Source organism: Notolepis coatsorum (genome assembly GCF_963971535.1).
Source record: "Notolepis coatsorum genome assembly, chromosome: 8".
Lineage (NCBI taxonomy): Eukaryota > Metazoa > Chordata > Actinopteri > Aulopiformes > Paralepididae > Notolepis > Notolepis coatsorum.
In genome coordinates, this window is record NC_140172.1 from 155,572,230 (window position 1) to 155,599,305 (window position 27,076).

General features: G+C 40.7%; 1 protein-coding gene across 1 annotated transcript in view; it reads right to left on the reverse strand.

Moving 5' to 3' along the window:
• The window catches only part of htr3a (5-hydroxytryptamine (serotonin) receptor 3A), a gene marked incomplete at both ends in the record, with an annotated part of 24,328 nt that extends 2,504 nt beyond the window's left edge, over nt 1-21,824 (reverse strand). Inside the window, 8 exons of the mRNA XM_084320613.1 lie at nt 833-1,072; nt 2,586-2,796; nt 9,487-9,647; nt 12,417-12,586; nt 15,627-15,736; nt 18,871-18,915; nt 19,410-19,573; nt 21,755-21,824. Coding sequence (XP_084176739.1) covers nt 833-1,072; nt 2,586-2,796; nt 9,487-9,647; nt 12,417-12,586; nt 15,627-15,736; nt 18,871-18,915; nt 19,410-19,573; nt 21,755-21,824 — 1,171 coding nt within the window. The remainder of the gene's footprint in view (nt 1-832; nt 1,073-2,585; nt 2,797-9,486; nt 9,648-12,416; nt 12,587-15,626; nt 15,737-18,870; nt 18,916-19,409; nt 19,574-21,754) is intronic.
• Between the last annotated feature and the right edge of the window lie 5,252 nt (nt 21,825-27,076).

Below are 27,076 nucleotides of genomic sequence, written 5' to 3' on the forward strand. Positions count from 1 at the left end.
ACTGTCTCCTATCTGAATCCTCTCTTATCTTAACTGTCTCATATCTGAAACCTCTTATCTTAACTGTCTCCTATCTGAATCCTCTTATCTTAACTGTCTCCTATCTGAATCCTCTTATCTTAACTGTCTCCTATCTGAATCCTCTTATCTTAACTGTCTCCTATCTGAAACCTCTCTTATCTTAACTGTCTCCTATCTGAATCCTCTTATCTTAACTGTCTCCTATGTGAATCCTGTTTCATCTTAACTGTCTCCTATCTGAATCCTCTCTTATCTTAACTGTCTCCTATCTGAATCCTCTTATCTTAACTGTCTCCTATCTGAATCCTCTTATCTTAACTGTCTCCTATGTGAATCATCTTATCTTAACTGTCTCCTATCTGAATCCTCTCTTATCTTAACTGTCTCCTATGTGAATCCTCTTATCTTACCTGTCTCCTATCTGAATCCTCTTATCTTAACTGTCTCCTATGTGAATCCTCTTATCTTAACTGTCTCCTATGTGAATCCTCTTATCTTAACTCTCTCCTATCTGAATCCTCTTATCTTAACTGTCTCCTATGTGAATCCTCTTATCTTACCTGTCTCCTATCTGAATCCTGTTTCATCTTAACTGTCTCCCATCTGAATCCTGTTTCATCTTAATTGTCTCCTATCTCAATCCTCTCTTATTGTAACTGTCCCCATCCCTGTCATAACTCACTTGTCCCCGTCCCTGTCATACCTCACCTGTCCCGTCCCTGTCATACCTCACCTGTCCCCCTCCCTGTCATACCTCACCTGTCCCCGTCCCTGTCATACCTCACCTGTCCCCGTCCCTGTCATACCTCACCTGTCCCGTAGGTGTTGTCCTTGTAATGCTCCAGGTCAGAGTTCTGGGAGGCCAGCAGGGGGCAGCAGAGACGGCGCTTGGTGTGGACACAGAACAGAAAGGAGGCTCTTTCCAGAACCAGGTGTTTGAGCCACGGCGGCACGGGGAGCTGGAGGTCTTGCTTGTGGACCAAACGCACGATCAGCACCGTCTCCGTGAGGCTGATCACCAGCAGCGCCATGCACACCACGAAGTACACACCTGGAGCAGGGCACATGTAGGATCACAGCAGCCGCGATGAAGGAACACGCCGACTATGGGAAGTGCACTTACTGTACCATCTTCCACAGAGGCAGACTAGAGGATAGATACCAATTTACTCTCTGTACGTTCAGTAGAAAGCTATGCGGCTGCAAGCTAGCCTAGCTTAGCACAAATTAATGGAAGCCTATACGGACCAGCTAGCCTAGCTATTGGCCTAAAACACATCTCTGTTTTAAGCTAGGCTAGTGGTCCGTATCCACTTCCATTAATTTGTGCAAAGCTAGGCTTACTGAACACACAGAGAGGACATTGGTATCTATCTTCTTGTCTGACTCTTACAGTAAGTGCATTTCCTATAATGTTGGCGTGTTGACCATCAATCTACAATGATACATTCTTGCAAGGGGGGACAAATAAATTAGTCCTCCAGCCTCCAGGACTCGATGACCAGTGATGCCAGTAACTAGTAGTTACTAAGTAACTAGTTACTCTAATCTGATTACTTTTTTCAGTAAATAGTCATCTAACTCGTTACTTTTTACAAGCCAGTAATCTGATTACAGTTACTTTTCCAAGTGGCTGTGCGTTACTATTTAGTTACTATCTCATAATTTACCCATAATGACGATGAGCCTAATTTGAGAGAATAACAAACTATAATACCATGTTTTATATTACACAACGGTTTTACAATTACATTTTTTATTAAAATTATATATACATTTTCTATTTTATTTTTCGTTTGGGAACCACTGTCCTAGAGTGCCTGAGCAGTGGACAGCTGTGACCTTATATGGCCTGATGGCTGATGGCGTCTCATGATGACCTGTCTGAGCAGCCGATCATGATTTATGACATTATGCACTTTCAATAAAGCATTATTTATAAAAAAAATAAAAAACTGTTGTCATTCTTATGTTGTGGCAGCAGCAGGGGGGACGACAATGACTTCGTAACCTAGTTACTTTCAAAGTAACTAAGTTACTTTGATAATCAAGTAATCAGTAAAGTGACTAGATTACTTTTTAAAGGAGTAATCAGTAATCACATTCTTTTTACAAGTAATCTGTGGCATCACTGTCGATGACTCGTCCTAGGGATGCTCGATATTGGCTTTTTTACCGATACCGATATACCGATATTGTCCAACTCTTAATTTCCGATACCGATATCAACCGATATCAACCGATACCGATATATGCAGGGCCCCCCCCCCCCCCCCCCCCCAAAAACTGAATAATTTCAGGTAATTAACATTACATATCTCTTGTTTTGGAATTAACACAACATTATGCATACTTTTGACAATAAATAAAATCAGAATTTGTTCTTACTTGCTTGCCTGGGTAAATAAAGGTTATAGAAATGTAAAAGATTTTTTTTTCTTTTTTTTGAAAACCGATACCAATATTTTCCGATATCACATTTTAATGCCAATATCGGCCGATAATATCGGTAGACCGATAATATCGGTAGGCCGATAATATCGGACATCCCTACTCATCCCCACCTATCAGCGGCGTTCCGATGGCGGTGGCGGGCAGCGTGTCCGAGACGATGATGAGGAAGACGGAGTAGCCGAGGAGCAGGGTGATCTTGAAGGAAACCCTCTCGCCGCTGTCGGGCGGCAGGTAGAAGCCCACGATGTCCATCACCATCAGGAAGATGCTGGGCAGGAGGAGGTTCACCGTGTAGAACAATGGCCGCCGACGTATCACCACCTGGGAATTGTAGTTTTTACAGGGACAGTAGTCGTTTTTCTTTTTATGAATATCGAGCAGTGGTATTTGAGAGCATTATGTGGGAAGTAGACAGACAAAACAGAAAAGGGCAAAACATTATTGCACACATACATAACATACATACATACATACATACATACATACATATACATACATACATACATACATACATACATACATACATACATACATACATACATACATACATACATACATACATACATACATACATACATACATACATACATACATACATACATACATACATACATACATACATACATACATACATACATACATACATACATACATACATACATACATACATACATACATACATACATACATACATACATACATACATACATACATACATACATACATACATACATACATAATGTCAGTATTCCAATGTACAGTGCCCCCCCCCCCCCTACCCAACCCCACCTACCCAACCTCCCCCAATGCACAGTTTCTATGTCAAATGTATATACACTCTTCTTCTGGATTTTTTTAGTATCACAAACAGTACTGTATTTGAAAATCTGGTATGTCATAAATGTATAGATGTAGCAGTACTGTCTATCTGTATGTCATGTGTGTCATATGATGAATTGAAAATGGGGGACCCTGATGGAAACAAGACGAAAGTCTTTCTCAGGTCTGCATCCTCTTAACAATTGTATGTATTGAGCTGTACTGTACTGTACCCATTCTGCAATCTGTTAATAAACTTTTCAATCAATCAATCAATCAATCAATCCATACATACATACATACATACATACATACATACATACATACATACATACATACATACATACATACATACATACATACATACATAGCCTACTACATACATACATACATACATACACATACATACATACATACATACATACATACATAGCCTACATAGCCTACATACATACATACATACATATATACATACACACATACATAGCCTACATACATACATACATACATACATACATACATACATACATACATAGCCTACATAGCCTACATACATACATGCATACATAGCCTACATACATACATAGCCTACATACATACATACATACATACATACATACATGCCTTATGTGTATTCAAACTAAATCTGCTATCATGCTAGTGTAACAGAGGCAACTCGCCCCTGCCACGAATTCGACCATGCCTTGAGTGGGAGTCGAACCCCAGGCGTCCGCACTGCGGGCGACATCACAAACCGCTGCGCCAAGAAAGGAATTCCCTTCTAAGCGCTCAGTTTGGATGCCTCTGGGGAGTGAGTTTTACACCCGTTACACTCACCCCCTCTAAACTCACACCACCCAAGGCATCCGGGTCACGGCACCAGTGTAACAGAGGCAACTCGCCCCTGCCACGAATTCGACCATGCCTTGAGTGGGAGTCGAACCCCAGGCGTCCGCACTGCGGGCGACATCACAAACTGCTGCGCCAAGAAAGGAATTCCCTTCTAAGCGCTCAGTTTGGATGTCTCTGGGGAGTGAGTTTTACACCCGTTACACTAGCTGGTGATGTTATAGGGTTAGGATTATATACTGTAAACCTGCTGTCATGCTAGCTGGTGATGTCATAGGGTTAGGATTATATACCTGCTATCATTATAGTGTTAGAATTATATACTGTAAACCTGCTATCATGCTAGCTGGTGATGTTAGGGATATACTAGGGCTGTGAGTTTATTGCGTTAATTAGATTAATTAATTACACAGCAAATTATCGCGTTATGAAAATGTACGCAAAATTAATTAAAAAAAATCGTTATTTTTATTTTTTATAAATTTTATTTTTATTTTTTATCTCATTCATTCCATAAGAACGTCGAATAAACATTTATAGAAGTTTTTTTTTTAAATGGTCCAATTGCATGTTCTTGGTATCTGATTCTAGGGACGTCTATGGATCTCAGGGAATGTATTCAGAAATACATAGTCTGTTACTAGGCTTGAGTAAATTGTAATGAACCAAATGAGAATATCAATTAAATTTTTAATTTTTATTGTTTTTATCTTTGACTGTGAATAACACCATGCTAAAATTGACCAGACCTGAAAAATCTAAGCAAATAAATAAAGGGAAGATGATTAAACAGAAGGTTTTGTAGATACAGTACTGAATTCTGCCATTCGCACACATGCAATTTGAAATACGATTATAGAATATAGAATATCAGGCCTAAAATAGTTATGCGATTAAAATGCGATTAATTAGATTAATTAATTACAAATCCTGTAATTAATGGTAGCTGGTGGTGTTGTGGGCCAGTACTGTATGTATGTAACGGATGGTACCGTGAAGCGCAGTCACGATGGACTCCCGATGTTGTGAAGTGACTGGGTCCAGTAGCGGTGCTACGGGTTAAACTCACTCTCACCCTCAAAAGGCACATAGACACGTTACAAAGCAGTGAGTTCACTTCTTGGTATAGCGGTCTGTGCTGTTGCCCAGCAGCGTGGGAGACCCGTGTTCGAAACTCCCTCGGGGCATCGAAGTTTAAGGTGACGATGTCACAACCGTTACATATATTCAAACTAAAGAGACAAATCTGCTACTGTGCTAGCTACTGATGTTATAGATCAGTGTGTTATCTACACATCGAACCATGCTATTTAGTGGTGCTATAGGCCAGGGTGTATTCAAACTAAAGAGACAAATCTGTTACTATGCTAGCTAGTGGTGTTATAAGGTTGGGGTTATATACATCTGCTAGTGCACTGTTTTAGGCCTGGGTGTATTCAAACTAAGAGACAAATCTGCCACCAATCTGTGTCACCATTTTGTCCTTTCTCAATTATTTATAAAGGCGGTAAAAGATATATGAAATATAAATGCAATGGTTACAGACAACCATGCTGGAAGAATGAGAACTACACAAACTACAATCTGTGCAAGGTCCCTATTGACGTATCTATTGTGGCTGTTGTTCCAGTTGTTACAAGCAATAATACCAATTTAGGAGACCGATTCACATCTTTGAGTGTGTAAACACAGAATCAAGCACTGGTGTAAATCATATTGCTGTTGTCAGGCGAAAACCATTTGTATCCAGTTTCACCCGACAACATTTGATCAAAGACCTTGGTCCTATAAGGGTCATGAAACCGGCTCACAACACAAATAACAACTTTCAAGTAAAAACACGAAAATGAACAGAATTGGAGGTTCAAGGCTTTCTTGTCTTTTTTGCAGCGTTGTGTATAGGCCAATAGTTCTCAAATATCCTCTCAGATGGGGGTCCCTTGCATGTCTATTTGGGGGTCCTTGACGTCAAAAGGTTTGCGAACCACTAGTGTGGTTGTCAAGCCAAGAGCACCACAGAGGTGTTCCAATCTGCTATGCCCCCTTGAACTCTAGGTGATCTAAACGCACGGCACACGTCCCACTTCCTGTGAAGCCGAGTTAATATTTCATGTATAGAACATGTGGTTATATATAACTCACCAGTATTCACATCTCAAAAGTACTGCTTTGGAGTTTTGGCCAAATAAGCATCATGCACGCACAATGATCCACAATGTGAATGTGTCGGGTTGAACTCTGTGACCTATAGGTGGTCCTGTGTTATATCTTTGATGCATCAGTGTTTTTAATGAGGACTTGCATGTCAAGGTGAGGGGCGTGTTCCCCGACCGCTATATTATAATGACGACTCTTTTGCACTATGCACCTCGCAGTAACTCCCTGTGAGGTACTGAAAGATGAAGGAGAACGATGTCGAGTATATTGAGGCTATGACTTATTTAACCCACGTGTATTCAAGTACAAATGATGAACTTGTTTCTCATGTTCAAAGACCCGCTTCTACCCGATTCTGCATCAGTGTACAAAATTCTAAACGCTATTTGGTGGTGTTAATAATAATAATAATAATAATAATAATAATAATAATAATAATAATAATAATAATAATAATAATAATAATAATAATAATAATAATAATAATAATTTATTAAAATAATAATAATAATAATAATAATAATAATAATAATAATAATAATAATAATAATAATAATAATAATAATAATAATAATAATAATTAATAATAATAATAATAATAATAATAATAATAATAATAATAATAATAATAATAATAATAATAATAATAATAATAATAATAATAATAATAATAATAATAATAATAATAATAATATATAATAATAATATTTCTGCTAGCATCGGCGGCTAATTTAAAATTAATATTTGGTAACTCGTAGAAGATGACAGAAAGGCAGCCTTTGGTAGAGAAGAAAGTTAAAACAAATTCAGTCGACATGTGATGTTCTCAAATCAATGAGTGATTGTGTTTAATAATTGTGATTTCATCAATCAAAATAATTGTGATTATGATTTTTTTGCCATAATCGAGTAGCCCTAGTGGTAGCAGTAGGAAGCTATCATTTGGCATTGGGCTGTGCTTTGTACACTTGGCCTTTGTACACACAAGCATAGATATATATAAACACTAGATGGCTCAAGGCGGAGTCTCCAGCGTAGTTCACGGGCGGCCATCTTGCTTCGGTGGACTATTCTGTTAACTCATTCCCCGCCAACAACGAGTATACTCGTTATTTGATCGTTATTTCTTTTATTCGATATTTCTATTCATTACAGGCCCACTGACTCGGGGTTAACATTGGGAATCGCATTGAGAATGCCTAGGTGCAATACCGGCCGTATCACGCTAGACGGTGGTATCGAGCACCCTTTCTAACATTGTATCCTGGGCTGTGGGACGGCCCCAGGTCTCGGGTTTAATTTTTCCTTGTTGGGCGGGGCGAACGGTTGTCCCGGATCCATCGAAGCGCGTCAAATATCCCTGATCCATATGTTATGGTGGATTATGCCGTCGAGCAAATGGACATTGGATATACCAGATGGCGATCAAACAATTGGAATATTCTTTTTGGATTACTCCCGGCTACAGGTAAGGGCGATTTGATGTAAATTTTTGCTTGATCCTTCAATGCTTTCGTACCGATCGGGCTGATAAGCGTTTTTAGTGTTCAATGCGAATGCCGTTACTGACAATCAAATTATCAGAAACGACCCCCCCCCCCCCCCTTTCATGCATTCATGATGGACATAATAGGTATGATCTAGATTTGATTTCGGGACAATGGCGTATACAGGAAAGACATGGCAACGTGTATAGTGGAATCGACGTATAGGGCTTTAACTCAGGATTTCATGAATTACCCTAGGCCGCTCTAAAACCATACTTATATTCACCACGGTATAAAACGGGAACATATCGATGGACATTTTTTTCTTTTTTGCATCTTGAACGGAAGATAGGTGATGTCAAATGGGCCATAGTATTGTATCCATAGCTATAATATAGAATATAGTTATAGCTCTACAAACAAGGTGACTCAGTCCTATATTTTAACGTTTGGCAATGCGACCACAGGGCCCATGACTAATCCCCGGCGCTGAATGAGTTAAGGTGAATGATCTGCACAAACAAAACTACTCTTAACTCGCTGAAATCTTGACGGATTTACAAACGGTTTGGTTTATTACAAACGTTATTAACGTGGCTATGATTCTTGCTTGGAAGATTTTTTATGAAAGTCCATTATAAGTATGCAGTATGATAACTACATCTCTGATGTTTTTAACAAACCAAACGGTTGAAGATTTTGCAAGCTATGGTTATTTCAATAGTACATGCACTATAGACATTCATGTTGTGAGTGGGCGTGCTGCCCTGCAGCAAGATGGCCGCCTTGTGGCAACGTCGGTCTCCGTTGGCCAGCAGCGCGGGTGAGTCATCTAGTGTTTATATATATCTATGCACACAAGCTTTCACAAGAGCTCGGAACCCAGTGTCTCTGCCAACGGTGGGGGCGGGGTCTCCCGTCAAGTGGGCGGGGCATCCACTAATGCCTATGGTATAGAAACGCTCATGGTCCTGACTTCAAGACTTCCGCGTTGTCGGCTGCCACTCTGTTTGCAGCGGTGAATATGCATACGTTTGTCTCAAGGCTAGTCCTGCATGCATCAACAAAGCGCATGCCGGTGATTTTATTCTCTGTGCCTATTGTCTAAAATGTAATACATTGTGGAATATTACTATAATGAGCTGTATGTGTATGAACCAAGCGTCCTATGATCTCACACTCTTAGGAGCAAAACAGAAAAAAGCATTTCATGTAAAAGTATTCTGTATTTTTTAGTGCTGTCAATAGATTAAATCTTTTTTACTAATTAATCTCACAGTTTTCTGTAATTAATCTAGATTAAAAATAGCATTTTTCTACTTAAAACCGAAGCTTGTAACATATATTTACTTGAGTAAAATCATGGAATTAATGTACAATCAACACAAAGAAAGTATATTTAGATTCAAAGACTATTTTAATAGCTTTCTTTGAATACAGTTTCTCTCGCAAAAAAAAGAACACGCAAATATACTGCTGAAAGTTCAGAACATTGACGATTTTTCACTCCATAGATGAATCTAGATTAATTTATTTTAACGATTTAAATAATTTAAATTAATCTCCAAAGTTAAAGCATTAATTTTGACAGCCCTGGTATTTTTGTATGACAACTAATAAAGAAACTTGAAACTTGAACTTGAAATCATCGAAATATTAGTAAGAAATGCACCTTTTAAACCCCCCCCCCCAAACGTACGTGGAACTTCATCTCAGCGTAGTAGTCGTCGTTGTCCAGGCTGAAGGACTTGTAGGCGGACAGGATGTGGAGCAGCTCCCACTCCCCCTGGTTCATGAAGAGGCTCTTGTCCTCCTTCACGTCCTCGGGGCTCCTCATGAGGGTGATGTTGATGTCGTTTACTGCGGACAAAATGCAGAGACTATAATAAAATATATGTACAGTCTACAGTGTCCACCATATGTCTTACTGCCCCTATGTGCTGCATGTGAGGTCCTTGTTGTGGCCCTTGGACCGTGTTTATTTAATTGTAATTTACGTTTTAGTTTATTTGACAGCCACAGTACCACAGCTAGCCACTAGGGATGGTGCATGCTGTGTCACTGCATCAGGGCATGGAGAGAACTGTCCGTAGACTGTGTTTTATGTCTATGTAAATATGTACTGTAATTGAGAGCTATTTTATTACACTGCTGTCTGTTTTGCCCTCATTTTAATGTCTGCACTTCATCATGTATGGCTTTCATTTAGTGAATTACATTTACATTTACATTTAGTCATTTAGCTGACGCTTTTATCCAAAGCTCTGAAGTTCTGTACAACAAGACAGTAAGAAGGGTACAACTCTATCAGCTGAGTAACAATGTTCATCAAAGTGTTGCGTGTTACAGTGTAGGTTAGTTTATTAGGACAAGGACATGACAGTAAGGTTAATTCTCTGCTCATTTTATGCCCGTCTATAATTATGCCAATTGTATGCTCATTTTATGCCTACAGTATATCTATTTGTCTACATTAGTGCTGTAAAGCATTTTGGGCTGCAGGTGCTATACAAATACAAAAACACTTTTCTTGCTTTTTATGAGGTCAAATGGAATAAGCTGGATCGATTGTATAGGATTGTGTACAGACAGAGTTGTGATGACGGCAGGCAGACATGGTTGTCATGTCTCCTGTGGGGGTGGGAGGGAGGGGACCCACTTGGACACAGGGGCCTTGGGGGCCAAACGGCTGAGAACCAACTCCCATAGACCACAACACGCTCAGGACCCACAGCCCAGGAAGCTGCTCGACACGTTCACCCCCCCCGGAGGCAGAAGGAAAAATCAACTGTTTCTGTTGTTCTTCTGGTTAAAATAACCATGCTTTTCCAGGAACTGTGCGTGGACCACTGGGTCCACACCACACAGAGATGGACAGACCTGAGGGGGAAAGTGGTTCTGTTTCATCAGACGAGGCTCACCTTCCAGGAGAGGAGGATTTCCACGCGGTCTAAACGGTCGAAACCTGTCCACTGCTCTCTGTAGACTGTATTTTTTTGTGCTGTCAATAGATAAATTTTTTTTTTACTAATTAATCTCACAGTTTTCTGTAATTAATCTAGATTAATCTAGATAAAAAATAGCATTTTTCTACTTAAGACCGAAGCTTGTAACAGATATTTACTTGAGTAAAATCATGGAATTAATGTAAAATCAACACAAATAAAGTATATTTAGATTCAAAGACTATTTTAATAGCTTTCTTTGAATACAGTTTCTCTCAGTTTCTATGGAGTGAATAGATTTTTCACTCCATAGATGAATCTAGATTAATTTATTTTAATGCTTTAAATAATTTAAAGGGGAACTATTTTACTATTTCTTTTACTATTTGGGCGAATTGGAAGAATGCGCCAATATGAGAATTAGAGACATAGATCCTATATAAGTCCACATAGCCAGGAAACACTGCTAAACACTGAAAAAGGCCATTTATAAGATAGTTCCCCTTTAAAGGGGCGCTTCACCAAAAATAAATGCTGATTCATTTTGCACATAATCCCACACACATCCAAAACATTTTAATAAATGGCTGCATTTATATAGGACTTTTATCTAAAAAACAACTAAAATGTGTTCCTCACATTCACTCAAACGTTCACACACCGACGGAGGAGGCAACCATGCAAGGTGCCAACCTGCTCATCGGGAGCTGTTATGTGTCTTGCTCAAGGACACTTTGATGCCCGAGGGGAGCGGGAATCGAAGCGGGAACCTCTGGATTGCCAGACGACTGCTCTACCTCCCGAGCCACTCTCAAAACCAGTTTTGCACACGTTCATTCAATTTGACTGAGTTATCGAGAGTAAATGAGTCGGAATATGGCCGCCAGTGATGTCATCTGGGACATTAAAAGTGATGTGTTAATTGTTAATTACAGCACCATGAAATTATGTAGATGAAAAAATAGCAATACCTTGTCTTACAGAGACTGCTTCCTTTCATTGCATTCCATTTCATTAAGCTGTAATTAACACAACACAAGGTTTCAATGTCCCAAATGACATCACTGGTGGCCATATTAAAATGAATTTACTCTCTATAATTAACCGTTAAACAAAATGAATGTGTGCAAAACTATTTAGAGAATGTGTGCAAGACTATTTTTTGACTGTGTGTGAGATTCTGCGCAATATAAATCAGCATTGTTTTCGGGTGAAGTGCCCCTTTAAAGACCGTATCGGCTACATTGTTGTTAATTAATGGAAAATCCTGACATGGCAACGCCTTGAACCTGACGGAGCGATACATCATTCTCCCGCGTTCCATTCTAAACCGGGCGAGCGGTTTCCCGAGATACCGTGTGTCGTGACTAATGTAATGGAGTTGGAGGAGAGGTCTGTTAAATCTCACTTCTCACAAATACGGCGCTGTGCCCTTCATCCAAATCAAGTGCTGACAAGCGCGGGGGGGGGGGGGGGCCCGTGCGGTTCGATACCGGGTACTACGCCGGGTTCGATACCAGGTACTAACTAAACGGTTCTCGGGCCTAGAGAGAGAGAGAGGAGAGGAGCTATAGCGCGAATGGCCCGTCACGCTAACACTAACACACAAAATGGCGGGACCAATCTGTGTACTCCCCCTCCCCCCCTCCAGGGGACAGTAGATCAATAAGACATGATGACTTACTGGTGTGGAGCCAGCTCTGGAAGGTGAGGCTGCAGTTTTGCACGTCGAAGGGGAAGTTGTAGATGTTGAGCGTGCACGCCGTCACCACCTGGATGGGCTTGTAGTTACGCACCAGTCCGTCGTGGTTCACGTAGACAAACGGGATGTCGGGAGACTTCCCCACGTCCACACTGCGGGGGGAAGAGCAGAGCGGTGATTCAAGTTCAAGTTTCAAGTTTCTTTAATAGTTGTCATACAGAAGTACAGAATACTTTTGTACAAAATGCTTCTTACTGTTGCGCTCCAGAGACTGTGCATGACAAGATAAGTATGAAATAAAAACATAGTAAAAATTAGAAGAAAAAAAAGAGGTCACAGTGTTCAGTTTAGACATATGTACAATGTTCGTAGACGTAGTTACCATACAATATACAATACTGTGCAGTGTACTAATATACAATACTATATAGTGCAAGGCATAAATGGACGAGGTGCAGTTTAGGTACAATTCACAGTAGGTGTACGAGTTGTAGTGCAAATCCTTTATCAATAAATATAAAGTGTAAGTGTGTTTGTGTGATCTAAGTGTGGAGAGTGGGTGCTGCAGTGTGTTGTTTGTTTGAGTGAGTGTGTGTGTGCGTGTGGGTGTGTGTGCTGTGTGCATTTGGTGGTTGTTGCATAGTGATTATTGTTCGTTTAGCGATTATTGTTCGTTTAGCAGCCTGATGGCCTGGGGATAGAAGCTCCTTCTGAGTCTTTCTGTATACACACAAGTGATGTATACTGCGGGCGGGGGCCGCCTGACTGATACACGAGGCGGCGGGGGAGAATGGTGAATGGACCGCATTTGCATAGAGCTTTTATATCCCAAGTGTTTTACAACTTGTTGTGTGCCGCCTCACTGTTCGGTCACATTATTCACACGCCGCCGCCGACGGCAGAGGCGACCCTGCGATGTGCCGACCTGCTCGTCGGGAGCAGTCGAGGGTTAATTGTCTTGTACAAGGAGGACACTATAGGGCACGCTTCTCATGGAAGGAGCTGGAATCGAACTGGGGAACGGCTGATTACCAGATGACCGCTCTACCTCCTGAGACACTTTTGCCCCGAAGAAGACTATCCGTACAAAATTCTATATTTTATATTTTAAGTGGGTGGATTTTTGTATACATTTTTTTATCCACTTTTTCTCCTTATTTTTCTATTTTCTCCCATCCCAATTTGCTGGTTCCAATTCTCCCCTCCCCTGTCTTTGAACGTTGCTTGCATATGCCCCCCACTGGTCGGTTGTAGGGAGGATAGAAGCCTTGCATCACGTGTCCCCTCCGATACACGAGGAGGCAGCCTGTCACATCTTTTCACCTGCCAGCGCGGACTCTCATTGGCGAGGTGTAACGTGTGGGAGGCTCACACTACCCCCCGCCATTTTCCTGTCTCTGCTGTGCAGGCGTCCCCCAACCGACCTGTAGGAGTCGCTGTCCACAACGACCAGATTACCACCCATCGACTTCCACCCGCTGACTCTGCCAATTGAGTCAGTATGACGGCTGGCCCAAGCCGGAGGCAACGCCGAGAGCCTGATTCGAACCCGCCCCCGGTGTCTCTTGCGTTGGTGACGAGCGCAATGTCCGCTGCGCCACCCAGCCGCCCAAGTGGGTGGATTTATTTAAATTCTTTGCAATTTTTGAGTGTCAACTATTTGTGTACCTGGTGAAACAATCAATTTACAAGCTTGCCCAAAACATTTATTATTATTATCATTATTATATAATAATATAATAATGCAGGACCTGTTGCAGAGGTCTTTATTCGGCATGCAACGACACTCAATGTTTTTTTTAGCGTTACACACAGCGGTTAGTTTTTAGCACACACACCGGAACACACACGCATGCATTGTCTCTTTAGAATCGCCGATGCGATTAGTCTCTGCGATTAACCCATCCCGTCGTCTTTCCCCCCCAAGGGCAGCCGGGAGCAGACAGGCGTCAACGTGAGCCGCGCCAGGGGACCAATCCAAGTGCTCCTGTCCGTCTTCGTCAAGGACGCCACAGCGTTAGCGATCTGTTGTTGTGCATGTTTTTCCAGTGGGTTTATCTTATCGGGGGGAAACCCTTGCGAGCACGGGGAGAACATGCAAACTCCACACAGAAAGGCCTGGGAGATACCCCACCTGGGTAACTGGCATCATGGAAACCTGGTCCCCAAGCGGGAATCGAACCCTGGACCTTCTTGCTGTGAGGCGACAGTGTTAACCACTACACCACCATGCCGCCATCATTATCATTATTATCATAGTAGTAGTAGTAGTAGTAGTAATACTATATGTGTGCAGTGGCTCAGGAGGTAGAGCGGTCATCTAGTAATCAGAAGGTTCCCGGTTAAATTCCGGCTCTTCCCAGAAGTGTGTCAAAGTGTCCTTGAGCAAGACACTTAATCCCTAATGCCCCCGATGAGCAGGTTGGCACCTTGCATGGTTGCCTCCGCCGTGAATGTGTGAGTGAATGGGGCATACGTTTTAAAACAATATAAGTTGTGTTCAGGAGACTAGGAGAACGCTATATAAATGTAGTCCACTTACCATTTGTTGTTGTTGTTGTTGTTGTTGTTGTTGTTGTTGTTGTTGTTGTTGTTGACAAATGTTTTAAATCACATTGAGTTGCTTTTGTATAACCCTTTTTTGTAGGCCTACCTGTATACTTTATCTAAATCTGTACATATCCCTTACTCTTACTATAGTTATACCGCTGGCCAGTGTGCCTTACTTACTACCATAGTGTCTTTATACTGTACCTGTATCACTGTACATACTGTACATACGTCTGATTAGCATTATTACTCAGTAAGTTTAAGTGTATCTATTTATTTTGTACCCAGGGACAGTGCACATTAATCACCATCTTCAGTTTCCACATCAATGTAAATGTGCCAAGAATTAGCTAATGAGCTAGTTTTCATCTGTAAATACAAATTCAGTAGTACTCATTTATATTATTTAAGTAGTAACATTTATATTATACTCTGGTTTAATCCCCTGTATGTACATTGTATATTGCTATTGCACTTTACACTTACCGTTGCACTCTGGTTAGATGCCAATTTATTTTCCTTGTACTGTACTTATGCTGTATGATGACAATACATTTGAATCTAATCTAATACATAAATCCTTGAGTAAACAATACTTTGCTCTGCATCAGTGCAGGATGCTCCGTGGTACATTGTACTCACAACTCGTTGATGAGTATGTCCGGCATCCATACGTTGGCGGTGGGAATAGAGACCTGTTTCACCTCATCGAAGTCCTCTGGGTCCCACACCAGGAACTCATCCGTCCAGCTCTGGGACGCAGTAGGACACACAGTAACCACAGGGGGGGGGGCAGTGAAGTGTCAATGTGGATTTAAAGGCCCGATACGTGGTCCAAACGTAAACAAACGGTAAGCCCCACCACAGGGGAAAAAATAAACGAAAAAGGATTGATTGACTGAAAACAGGTAAATATGATTTTTTTTTTTTTTTTTTTTTTAATAATCTTTTTTCCCCTTCTTTTTCCGTTTTTCTACCATCCCAATGTTAGTCATTATGCAAATTCCCAATCCCCTTCCTGGTCGCTGCGCACTCTACCCCCTACCGTCGGTCCGGGAGGGCGGAGACTATCACATGCGAACTGTAGGAGTCGCTGTTTACAACGACCAGGACCCACCCTCGCCGACTTGCTAACACTGCCAATTGTGTTAGTATGGACGGTCGGCCAAGCCGGAGGCACCACAGGTAAATATGAGTTTTTATTTGTATTCGATATATTTCATTTGGCTTTTCATTCAGAAGTACATCCGTGCTTCTATTTTAACTGTGCATTTTATATTGTATTTTTTTGTTGTATTTGTATTGTTATGTGTAGTACTGTTTGCAGTACTATTTCTGTTTGTGTAAATTGTGCATCCTGTATTGTATTTACAGTAGTGTTGTACTTTGTATTGTGCAACACTTGTATTGTGGTCAACCTCTGTTGTTTTTAAATGTGCTATATAAATAAATCTGACCATGACCTGTTTATAAAAAGGTTTGTTTAATGTTGTGTGATGTTTCTTAACACAATAGCTGCCACGCAATATCAGCATCCTATAGTAGCTACCGCCAGCGCTGTAAACGGTGGGAGTCGCTCACCTTGTTTATGTTAAATATTATAGCTATATCTGCAATACTATGGCCCATTCGACATCGGGTATCTATCCCTCAAGGCGTGTGAAAGTAATATTTTTTACATTCATACATTGTCGTTTTATACCGTGGTGAATATAAGTATAGTTTTAGAGTGGTCTAGGATCATTCCTATAACGCTATAGGCCGCGATGCATATTATACTTAATCCATTGGCATATGATCGGTATATATTATGTTCCATCATGCATGCAGGAAATGGGGGGGGGGGTTGTTTATGATTAATTGATTGTCAATAACGGCATTCGTTAGTACAACTGCATACGTTGATCAGATGGATTGCAATGATAGAAATGGACAATCAAGCTGGAATTAACATTAGATTGCTCTTACCTCTAGTCTAGCCGATGAGACTGCAGAAAGAATATTCCGATTATTTGATTGCCATCTGCTAAATCGTATTTCCGTTTGGCCATAAGCCAAAAGCTCCAAAAGCATATTGATTCTTGCGTCTCGAAGGCGATTCAATGCACTTGACTGTTCATCTGGATCCACGTTACAAAACAACTGTGCCCGGACAACATTCACTGACGCACAGAGCCAAGCTTCCTGCAGAAAGTAAGTGCAACATCGGCCGAATACCACCAGGTGGCGGTATCGGGCCGTTGCGATCTCAGACAGAGTGCCAGGTTATCCCAGAGCCTTGCTGGATGAATTATGAATGGAAATAGCGAATAAAAGAAATAACGATCACAACAAAGAGTTTACTCGTTGTTGGCGCTATTCGATTGGCGGGCTATAACGAGTATACTCGTCATTGGCGCAGAAACGGTTAATGCTGGAGTAAAACAAGTATGTTCTGATCTTATATTGATCTTGAGAAAGTAAAAAAAATATATATATTTTATGTCTACAGTCAGTTGTGTCCATATTTATATGACCAGAAAATATCTGGATTGGGCCTTTAACACTTTCTGTGCCAATCACGAGTATACTCATTATTTGGTCAGTTTTTCTTTTTTTCAATTTTAATATTCTATACATTCTCACGGACCTCTGTGTTATCATTGGAACTCATTCTGAGACCTCGAGGGTGCAATGCCGGCCGAATGCTGCTAGGTGGCAGTATCGCCTACCCTTTGAAACCTTATTTCACACTGTGTGTTACATTTTATATGGTCCTGGTGGAGAATTTGGACCCCGGCAAGTGAAACGCTTCATCCGAGCAACTTGGAAAGCGTTCAGCACACTTGATGCATATTTTGTGCCATTTCATGTCAGGGACCCGATGGACATCAATACTGGAAATCGCGATCAGACAATTGGAATAATCATTTTGGAATAACTCCTAGGTAAGGTAAGGACTATATGACATCAATCCTACTTTGATCCAACAATGATTTCACATCGATCGCAACGATCAACGTATGTAGTATTCAAAACGTATGCCGTTGCTGACGATCAGAGCATCAGAAAACGACCCCCCGCCCCTTTGATGCCTTCATGATGAAACATAATACCTATTATATACCTTTGATTTGGAAATAATAGCGTGTCCAGGTGAGGAATGCGAACGACTTTAGCAAAATGCACATAGCGCTCCATAACTCAGCTTCCAAGAATTAGCCCAGATCACTCTGAAACTATACAATATTCACCACGGGATGACACGCAAACGTATACATGAAAGAAATTACTATTTTGTACATGTTGGACGAGAGATAGTGACTGTCAAATGAGCCATAGTATTGTCTCCATAGCTATAATATAGAATATAGATATATAGCTCTGCAAACATCGTGACGCACAGTGAAAATGCCTATCTTTTAGCGTGGCCCGTTGACTACAGGGATGAGGGTAATCGCTGGCGCTGAATGAGTTAAGGCATAAGATCCAATCCAATCCACCTTATTTATAAAGCACATTTAAAAACAACAAAGTTGACCAAAGTGCTGTACAAGTCCCACAACATAAGATAAAAACATAAAAACATAAACAATTTAATAAAAGCACACATAAAAACATATACAATATGTCACATAAAAAAAGCAGGTCTCTCAAAAACTGTTTAAAAACCAAAAGCCAGAGCAAATAAATGTGTTTTGATGCGTTATGTAAACACCTGCAGAGTGGGGGCCTGCCTATCATGCGGTGGATGAATGCACTAGCACTAGCACTAGTAGTGTTGAGTCTTTATTCGAAATTCGGAGGAAACGTTTCCGTTCATCGATGTGTGACAATGAATATCTTAACATGCTGCTCTTATTGCTTTGAGAATTACATGTCCATGATTAGTTCGTATTGGTCTCACCTGTCTGTACCAGACATAGGTTGTCAAGACCTGGTTCTTCTCATCCTATAGAAGTAAACAGGGAGACAAGATATACATGATTAGACACACACACAGGCCTATTTGTAAGAGAAACAATTGATTGATTGATTGATTGATTGATTGATTGATTGATTGAAAACTTTATTAACAGATTGCAGAATGGGTACAATACAGTACAGCTCAATACATACAATTGTTAAGGGGATGCAGACCAGAGAAAGACTTTCGTCTTGTTTACATCAGGGTCCCCCATTTTCAATTCATCATAACATGACATACGGATAGATACAGTACTGTTGCATCTAGACATTCATGACATATCAGATCTACAAATGCAGTACTGTTTGTGATACAAAAAGGGTCTAAAAAAGAGAGTATATACATTTGAGGGGGAAGGAACTGTACATTGGAGGAGGTTGGGTAGGTTGGGTGGGGGATGGGGGTGGGGGGTGGCAGGTAAGTGTACATCCTCAGTTTCTAATTTCACATTTCTAACCATCCACAACGTGACATCCTACCACGTTGAGAATGGCGTAGACCATCAGGTCGATGGCGACGCAGGTGGATCTTCTCCAGTCCTTGACGGGTCTCACGCCCTTCTTGTAGCCGGCGCTCAGGAACTCCGAGAGGCGCACCAAGGTGGCGTTAGCGAAGCGCCCCGCGCTGCTGCCCGGCTTCTTGACTGTGGGCATAAAGACACCGCGTTGGTTTGAAGTGATCAGATTCTGATTCAGATTCAGATGACTTTATTCACCATATTGTGTGTATACAAATGGAACGTGATTCGACATTACAGTGCATGATTTTTTTCACAAATAGGAACAACATAATAATAATAATAATAATAATAATAATAATAATAATAATAATAATAATAATAATAATAATAATAATAATAATAATAATAATAATAATAATAATAATAATAATAATAATAATAATAATAATAATAATAATAATAATAATAATAATAATAATAATAATAATGATAAATAAATAAGTGCAAAACAGGACAGAGCAGTGAGACAACAATGAGACAGTAAAGTGCAGTGGTGGGGGACATGGATACAGTGCAGCACAGTTCAAGTCCAGAGGTCCAGCCCTAGCAGCTCGCCATAGAGGGGGGGAGGGGGGGGGGCAGGGGGACACCTGACTTGTTTACCAGGCGAGCTGCTGAGGGGAAGAAACCGAGTCTATGGCGGGACTTTAATGTCTTGGGCAGCCGTAGCCGCCTGCCGTGGGGGAGCATGGTGAAGAGGCCGTGACCCGGGTGGGCGGGGTCAGCTATGATCTTCCTCGCGTCAGCAACGATTCGATGAGCCTTAATCAACATTAAATGCGGTTGCTATAATAATAAGACTCAATTTTCTATTTGAAACTCTACTTGACAAATTGAACCCTTGCAGAAGAACAGTACTGTACTGTTCTGTCTACATGTATGTCATGTATGTCAGAAATGTCATGATATACTGTATATATCTGTATGTTGCGTATGTCATCAATGTCATTATGAATTGAAAATGGGGGAGCCTGATGTAAACAAGACGAAAGTCTTTCTCTGGTCTGCATCCCCTTAACAATTATTGAGCCGTACTGTATTGTACCCATTCTGCAATCTGTTAATAAAGTTTTCAATCAATCAATCAATCAATCAGTCAGTCATATAAGTAAGTTGTTTACATTTCGTTGGACAGCCCATGTATTTGCGGTTTTAAAATCGACCCAAATTCACCAGAAAGTACTTTCAACTTTTAACCTTTAATGAACACAACACTCTAACTCACCATCTTTAGATAATAAAGTACTCAACCTCTACTGTCTTTAACTATGAATGAACACAACACTCTAACTTACATCTTTAGATAATAAAGTACTCAACATCTACTGTCTTTAACTATGAATGAACACAACACTCTAACTTACCATCTTTAGATAATAAAGTACTCAACCTCTACTGTCTTTAACTATGAATGAACACAACACTCTAACTTACCATCTTTAGATAATAAAGTACTCCACTTCTACTGTCTTTAACTATGAATGAACACAACACTCTAACTTACCATCTTTAGATAATAAAGTACTCAACCTCTACTGTCTTTAACTATGAATGAACACAACACTCTAACTTACATCTTTAGATAATAAAGTACTCAACATCTACTGTCTTTAACTATGAATGAACACAACACACTAACTTACCATCTTTAGATAATAAAGTACTCAACCTCTACTGTCTTTAACTATGAATGAACACAACTCTCTAACTCACCATCTTTAGATAATAAAGTACTCAACCTCTACTGTCTTTAACTATGAATGAACACAACACTCTAACTCACCATATTTAGATAATAAAGTACTCAACCTCTACTGTCTTTAGCTATGAATGAACACAACACTCTAACTCACCATCTTTAGATAATAAAGTACTCAACCTCTACTGTGTTTAACTATGAATGAATACAACTCTCTAACTTACCATCTTTAGATAATAAAGTACTCAACCTCTATTGTCTCTTGAACACAACACTCTAACTTACCATCTTTAGATAATAAAGTACTCAACCTCTGCTGTCTTTAACTATGAATGAACACAACACTCTAACTTACCATCTTTAGATAATAAAGTACTCAACCTCTGCTGTCTTTAACTATGAATGAACACAACACTCTAACTCACCATCTTTAGATAATAAAGTACTCAACCTCTATTGTCTCTTGAACACAACACTCTAACTTACCATCTTTAGATAATAAAGTTTGAACCCATTGTTCCTCTGAAAAAGTCAAATGGACTGGTTCCTCGTCTGAGGTACTCATTGTTAATAATGTTAATGTTAATTGTTAATAATGATCCTACCTGTGCTGGTTCGCACCGCACCTTGGATCATTAAAAAGACGAGCGCTGTCCACGGTGCTGAAACTCTCATGGTGCAGGTTCACTTTCCCCCCTCTTTAGAAATGATGCAGCAAAGCTGGCGGTGTTCCCTCCTGGGGTGTGACCGGCGACAGAAACCCAACCATACCCTCCTCCACTGGCCACAGCATAATCTTGTTTACAGAAACGTTCATTAGATCTGTTTTCATCCCGCATCACAACTCTGCTCAGATCATAAGGGGTGTGTCTCCGGTGCTGTGGTCATCCTCGAGGGACCTCCAATAGCATAAAACTGCAGTGCCGCAGCCCCATACATAGGAGGGGCCTGTACTGTGCGTTGGGGGCCTGTACTGTGCGTTGGGGGCCTGTACTGTGCGTTGGGGGCCTGTACTGTGCGGTGCACTACTGCGCATGCAAGAAACTAAGTAAAGTAATTCTAATCTAGTCTAAGGGTTAAATTTAGGCCCTCATCCAGAAGAGGTTAAGCTTAGAGTAACAGTCGGGGCTGGTAATCCAATTGATATTCAGTTTAAGATACAAATTCTGAGTCCCCTCCTCTACTCCCTGTACACACACGACTGTGTGGCTCAGCGGAGTAGCAATACAATCGTCAAATTTGCTGACGACACAGTGGTGGTGGGCCTGATCTCTGCCAACGACGAGAGGGCCTACCTGGAAGAGGTCAAGGTCCTGGCGGGATGATGCCAGGAAAACAGCCTCTCCCTGAACGTCAGCAAAACAAAGGAGATGATTGTGGACTTCAGGAGGTCGGGGGTCAAGGACTACAGCCCCCTCAGCATCGACGGGGCACCGGTTGAGAGAGTCAACAGCTTTAAGTACCTCGGAGCCTACATATCCGAGGACTTGACATGGACCACACACATTAACAGTGTTGTGAAGAAGGCACGACAACGCCTCTACTTCCTCAGGCGCCTAAGGAAGTTCCAAGTCAGCCAGAAGATCCTTAAGAACTTCTACTCATGTACAATAGAGAGCATCTTGACCGGCAACATCACCTCCTGGTTTGGGAATAGCACTGCACAAGACCAAAGCAGACTACAAAGAGTGACACGTTCAGCCGAACGCACAATTGGAGGGGGGCTCCCCACCCTCCAGAACATTTACTACAAGCGTTGCAAGGGCAAGGCTAAGAGAATCATTAAAGACTCCAGTCACCCGAACAACTGCCTCTTTGAACTGCTGCGGTCAGGCAAGCGATACAGGAGTCTCAAGGCGAGCACAGAAAGACTCAGAAGAAGCTTCTATCCCCAGGCCATCAGGCTGCTAAACGAACAATGAATGAACACTACACAACAACAACCACCAAACGCACATAGCACACACATCCACACGCACACACTCACTTTAAACAAACACACTGTAGCACCCACTCCACACACTTATAGCACACACCCACTTTAAACAAACACACTGTAGCACCCACTCCCCACACTTTATATTTATGGATGAAGGATTGCACTACAACTCGTACACCTTACTGTAAATTGTACCTAAAATTGTACCTCATCCCATTTCTGCTTTGCACTAGATAGTACTGTACATTAGTACACTGCATAGTATTGTGTATTGTATATTATATGGTAACTCAGAACATTGTACATATGTCTATACCGAACACTGTGACCTCATTTTCTTCTTCTAAATTCATGCTATATTATGTTATTATGTTATTTGATACTATCTTGTCTAGCACAGTCTCTGGAGCGTAACAGTAAGAAGCATTTTGTATGAAAGTATTCTGTACTTCTGTATGACAACTATTAAAGAACTTGAACTTGAACTTGAACTATATACAATTGGTTGCATTGAATGCTTTATTTGGTTACTCCTAATCCAATTGATATTCAGTTTAAGATAAACACATTTCGGACATTAGGTCCTATTTTCTGTATGTTACTTTATGTTCCGTATGTTACTTTATGTTTCTAGTGTCCTATATTATATGTTACTTTGTTTCTCGCATGCGCAGTAGTGCACCACACAGTACAGGCCCCCAACGCACAGTACAGGCCCCCAACGCACAGTACAGGCCCCCAACGCAAAGTACAGGCCCCTCCTATGTACTGCAGTTTTATGCTATTGCATCAGACAGGCAAATCCAGGTACTTTTTTCGGGCCTATACTGTTGGGGGAAACACAAACACAGTTCCAATGACCGCCCTTTTATTTGCTCTGTATATAAAAACTGTTTGAAAAGTTTGTTTTGTTAGTGCATCATGTTATTAAGTCAGGCAATTACTTACCAACACTGGCCACCATTGAGCGTTCAAAACATTGTGACAAGTTAGGTTTGATCCGTTTTCAGGTCTATTTCCCCAGTCAGCTGCAGGCTATTTCTCCATTTCCCTAATGGACATGTAATATCACTGTTATGAATCTCCAAGTGACCTAAAACTAAGAGGTAATGACTACGTCTGGGACTTGATAGTCTTCGACGTGATTTATATCCATTTGTTTTGTCCTAAAGTTGTAGTTTATGAACAAACTGTCTAATCCCTGTTCATTCCTTGAGTTGTTTTCCCAAGTGACCAAATTATATAGAGATAGGGTCGGCTGGCAGATCGAGTTCAGGGTCCTAGATGAGTAATAATGATGCACTTGCATGTAATAATTTGCATGCTTGCCTAACGGTGATAGCAAACATACAGAAACAGACATTACAGCTCCATAAAATTATGTAGATGAAAAAATAGCAATACCTTGTCACTTAATAGTGACTGCTACCTTATCATTTCATGGAGCTGTAATTAACATTTGACACCACTGCCAGGGCCATATTCCAACTCATTTACTTTCAATAACTGTCAAACTAAATCATGATAATAATAATAATAATAAAATGTATTTGTGTAGCACCTTTCATACATGAATTACAGCCCTAAGTGCTTCACAGCAGTAAAATAGAAAAAGGGTCAAAGCAATGCAGGTAATAGGATTACAAATATTGACTCAGTCACAGTCTTTCTTCCCTGTTAGATGGTCATAAAAAAACCTTTCGTTTGAAGTTACTTTATTTTATGTCCGTTCTGATTGATTATCCTGTCATTCATTTAAGTTAGTTCCATTAAATATGACCATGTCTTCTTTATTTTTTTCCCCCTTTAGGGTGCGTCACATTTGTGGTGCTCTGTATACTTACTTGTGTCTTATGTCCTTTTATGACCACGTGGTTTAAAACCTGACAGTCATTCTTCCCTGTTTGATACAGCAATACACTAGCTGTCATTTAACAATACAATAACCACAGTGTGGGTGCAGTGAGTGCAAAGTGGCACGGTGCATTAACATAGCAGTATAAACAACACAATAAAATAGCTGTCGTTTATTTCTCACAGTGTGGATGTCGTGAGTGCAAAGAAGAGTAGAGTGTTCCATAGCTTTGGTGTGTAATTTAGCAATGGCTGTATCCCCGATTTCCTTTTGGCTGTTGCTGGGGACCTTCAATAAACCAGTAGTAGATGAACGTAATGTTCTTGGGGGTACATAGTTGACAAGAATAGCAATGTAGCTTAGTCCTGTTCCATGTAGGGCTTTGTATATAAGGAGGAGGACCTTAAAATAATGTCTAAATGTCACCAGAATCCAGTGCAGAGTAGCTAACACTGGACTGATGTGGTCTCTCCTCTTGGTTCTATTTAATAGCCTAGCTGCAGAGTAGCTAACACTGGACTGATGTGGTCTCTCCTCTTGGTTCTATTTAATAGCCTAGCTGCAGACTAGCTAACACTGGACTGATGTGATCTCTCCTCTTGGTTCTAGTTAGTAGCCTATAGCTGCAGAGTAGCTAACACTGAACTGATGTGGTCTCTCCTCTTGGTTCTATTTAATAGCCTAGCTGCAGAGTAGCTAACACTGACCTGATGTGGTCTCTCCTCTTGGTTCTATTTAATAGCCTATAGCTGCAGAGGAGCTAACACTGGACTGATGTGGTCTCTCCTCTTGGTTCTAGTTAGTAGCCTAGCTGCAGAGTAGCTAACACTGGACTGATGTGGTCTCTCCTCTTGGTTCTATTTAATAGCCCGACTGCAGAGCTTTGAATGAGCTGAAGTCTCTCTGTGGTCTTTTTTCTGGAGGCCAGTAAAGAGTGCATTACAGTAGTCAAGTGAAATGAAGGCAGTTCAGAGTTTTTGGATGTGTTTGAGATTATGTGCAAAATAAATCAGCATTGTTGTTTTGTGAAGTGCAAGGAGCAATGTTGGGTTGTGCTTGTTTTTAATCAATAAAATAAAGACTAATAAAAACTTTCACACTTTTTGCACCTTTCATACAAGAATTGCAGCCCAAAATGCTCCACAGCAGTAATGTAGACATAAAATAGGCAATTAGGCATACAATTAGCATATAATTGGCATAAATTATAGACAGGCAGGAAAGTAGCAGAGAATTTAATTAAAATAAAAGCAATGCATAAAGTGCATACAATTAGTATAAAATAGACAGAATAAGAGCAATGCAGACAGAGTAAAAGCAGTGCAATAGTGCAGTGTAATAAAACAGCTCTCATTTACAATAATCATAGTGTGGATGTAATGAGTCTAGGTAGCAGAGTGTATTAAGGTGAAGAGGTACGTTTTAGCGTACTTTAGTGAGACTAAAAGGTCTACTGTACAAAGATCAACGTCAAGCCAGCTTCTCTTTGAACGCTCCACAGGCTTGCCTCACAGCGCTATAAGGTTTGTTGTCGTTCCGGTCATGTTGTAGAAAACATTTCAACATCTTTGTGTCGACAGGCTCCCTCACACAGCTCAGCCATGTGATGACATAAGATCTCCTCATCTTCTCCTCTAGGCTCCAGAACAGCTGGTAATGAGATCCACTGGAATTCAAACCCAGCCGATAGCGGGGGGAAATCACATTAATATAGACCCTTGTCTCCGAGAGGCTTCTATAAAGTACCTCCCCGTCCCCAACTTATCAGTCAATCAGAGAATACAGTTACGGAGCCTTCGTTTTTTGGAATGTGATTTATTGATTTGTTGTGGGTTTGCAAGGGTGGGAGACTGAATATGGAATTATAACATCACCCTGATGGGTTGTCATCCCCCGGGGGAGTTTGCTCATGTTACATTTGGATAAATATTCACAGAGAAAGGAACATGACATCAGACTGGCTAGACTAATAATATATCTTAACGGGGAACGCTACCCATTTTCTGTGCACCCAGAACAATTTGGTCAGTATTTGTGAACACGGTCCACTCTCTCCTGAAGATAGATATCAGAGAGAGAACTCTTCAAACAGCCCAGTGATATCAATGATTGGAGGGTTCTCTCTCTCTCTCT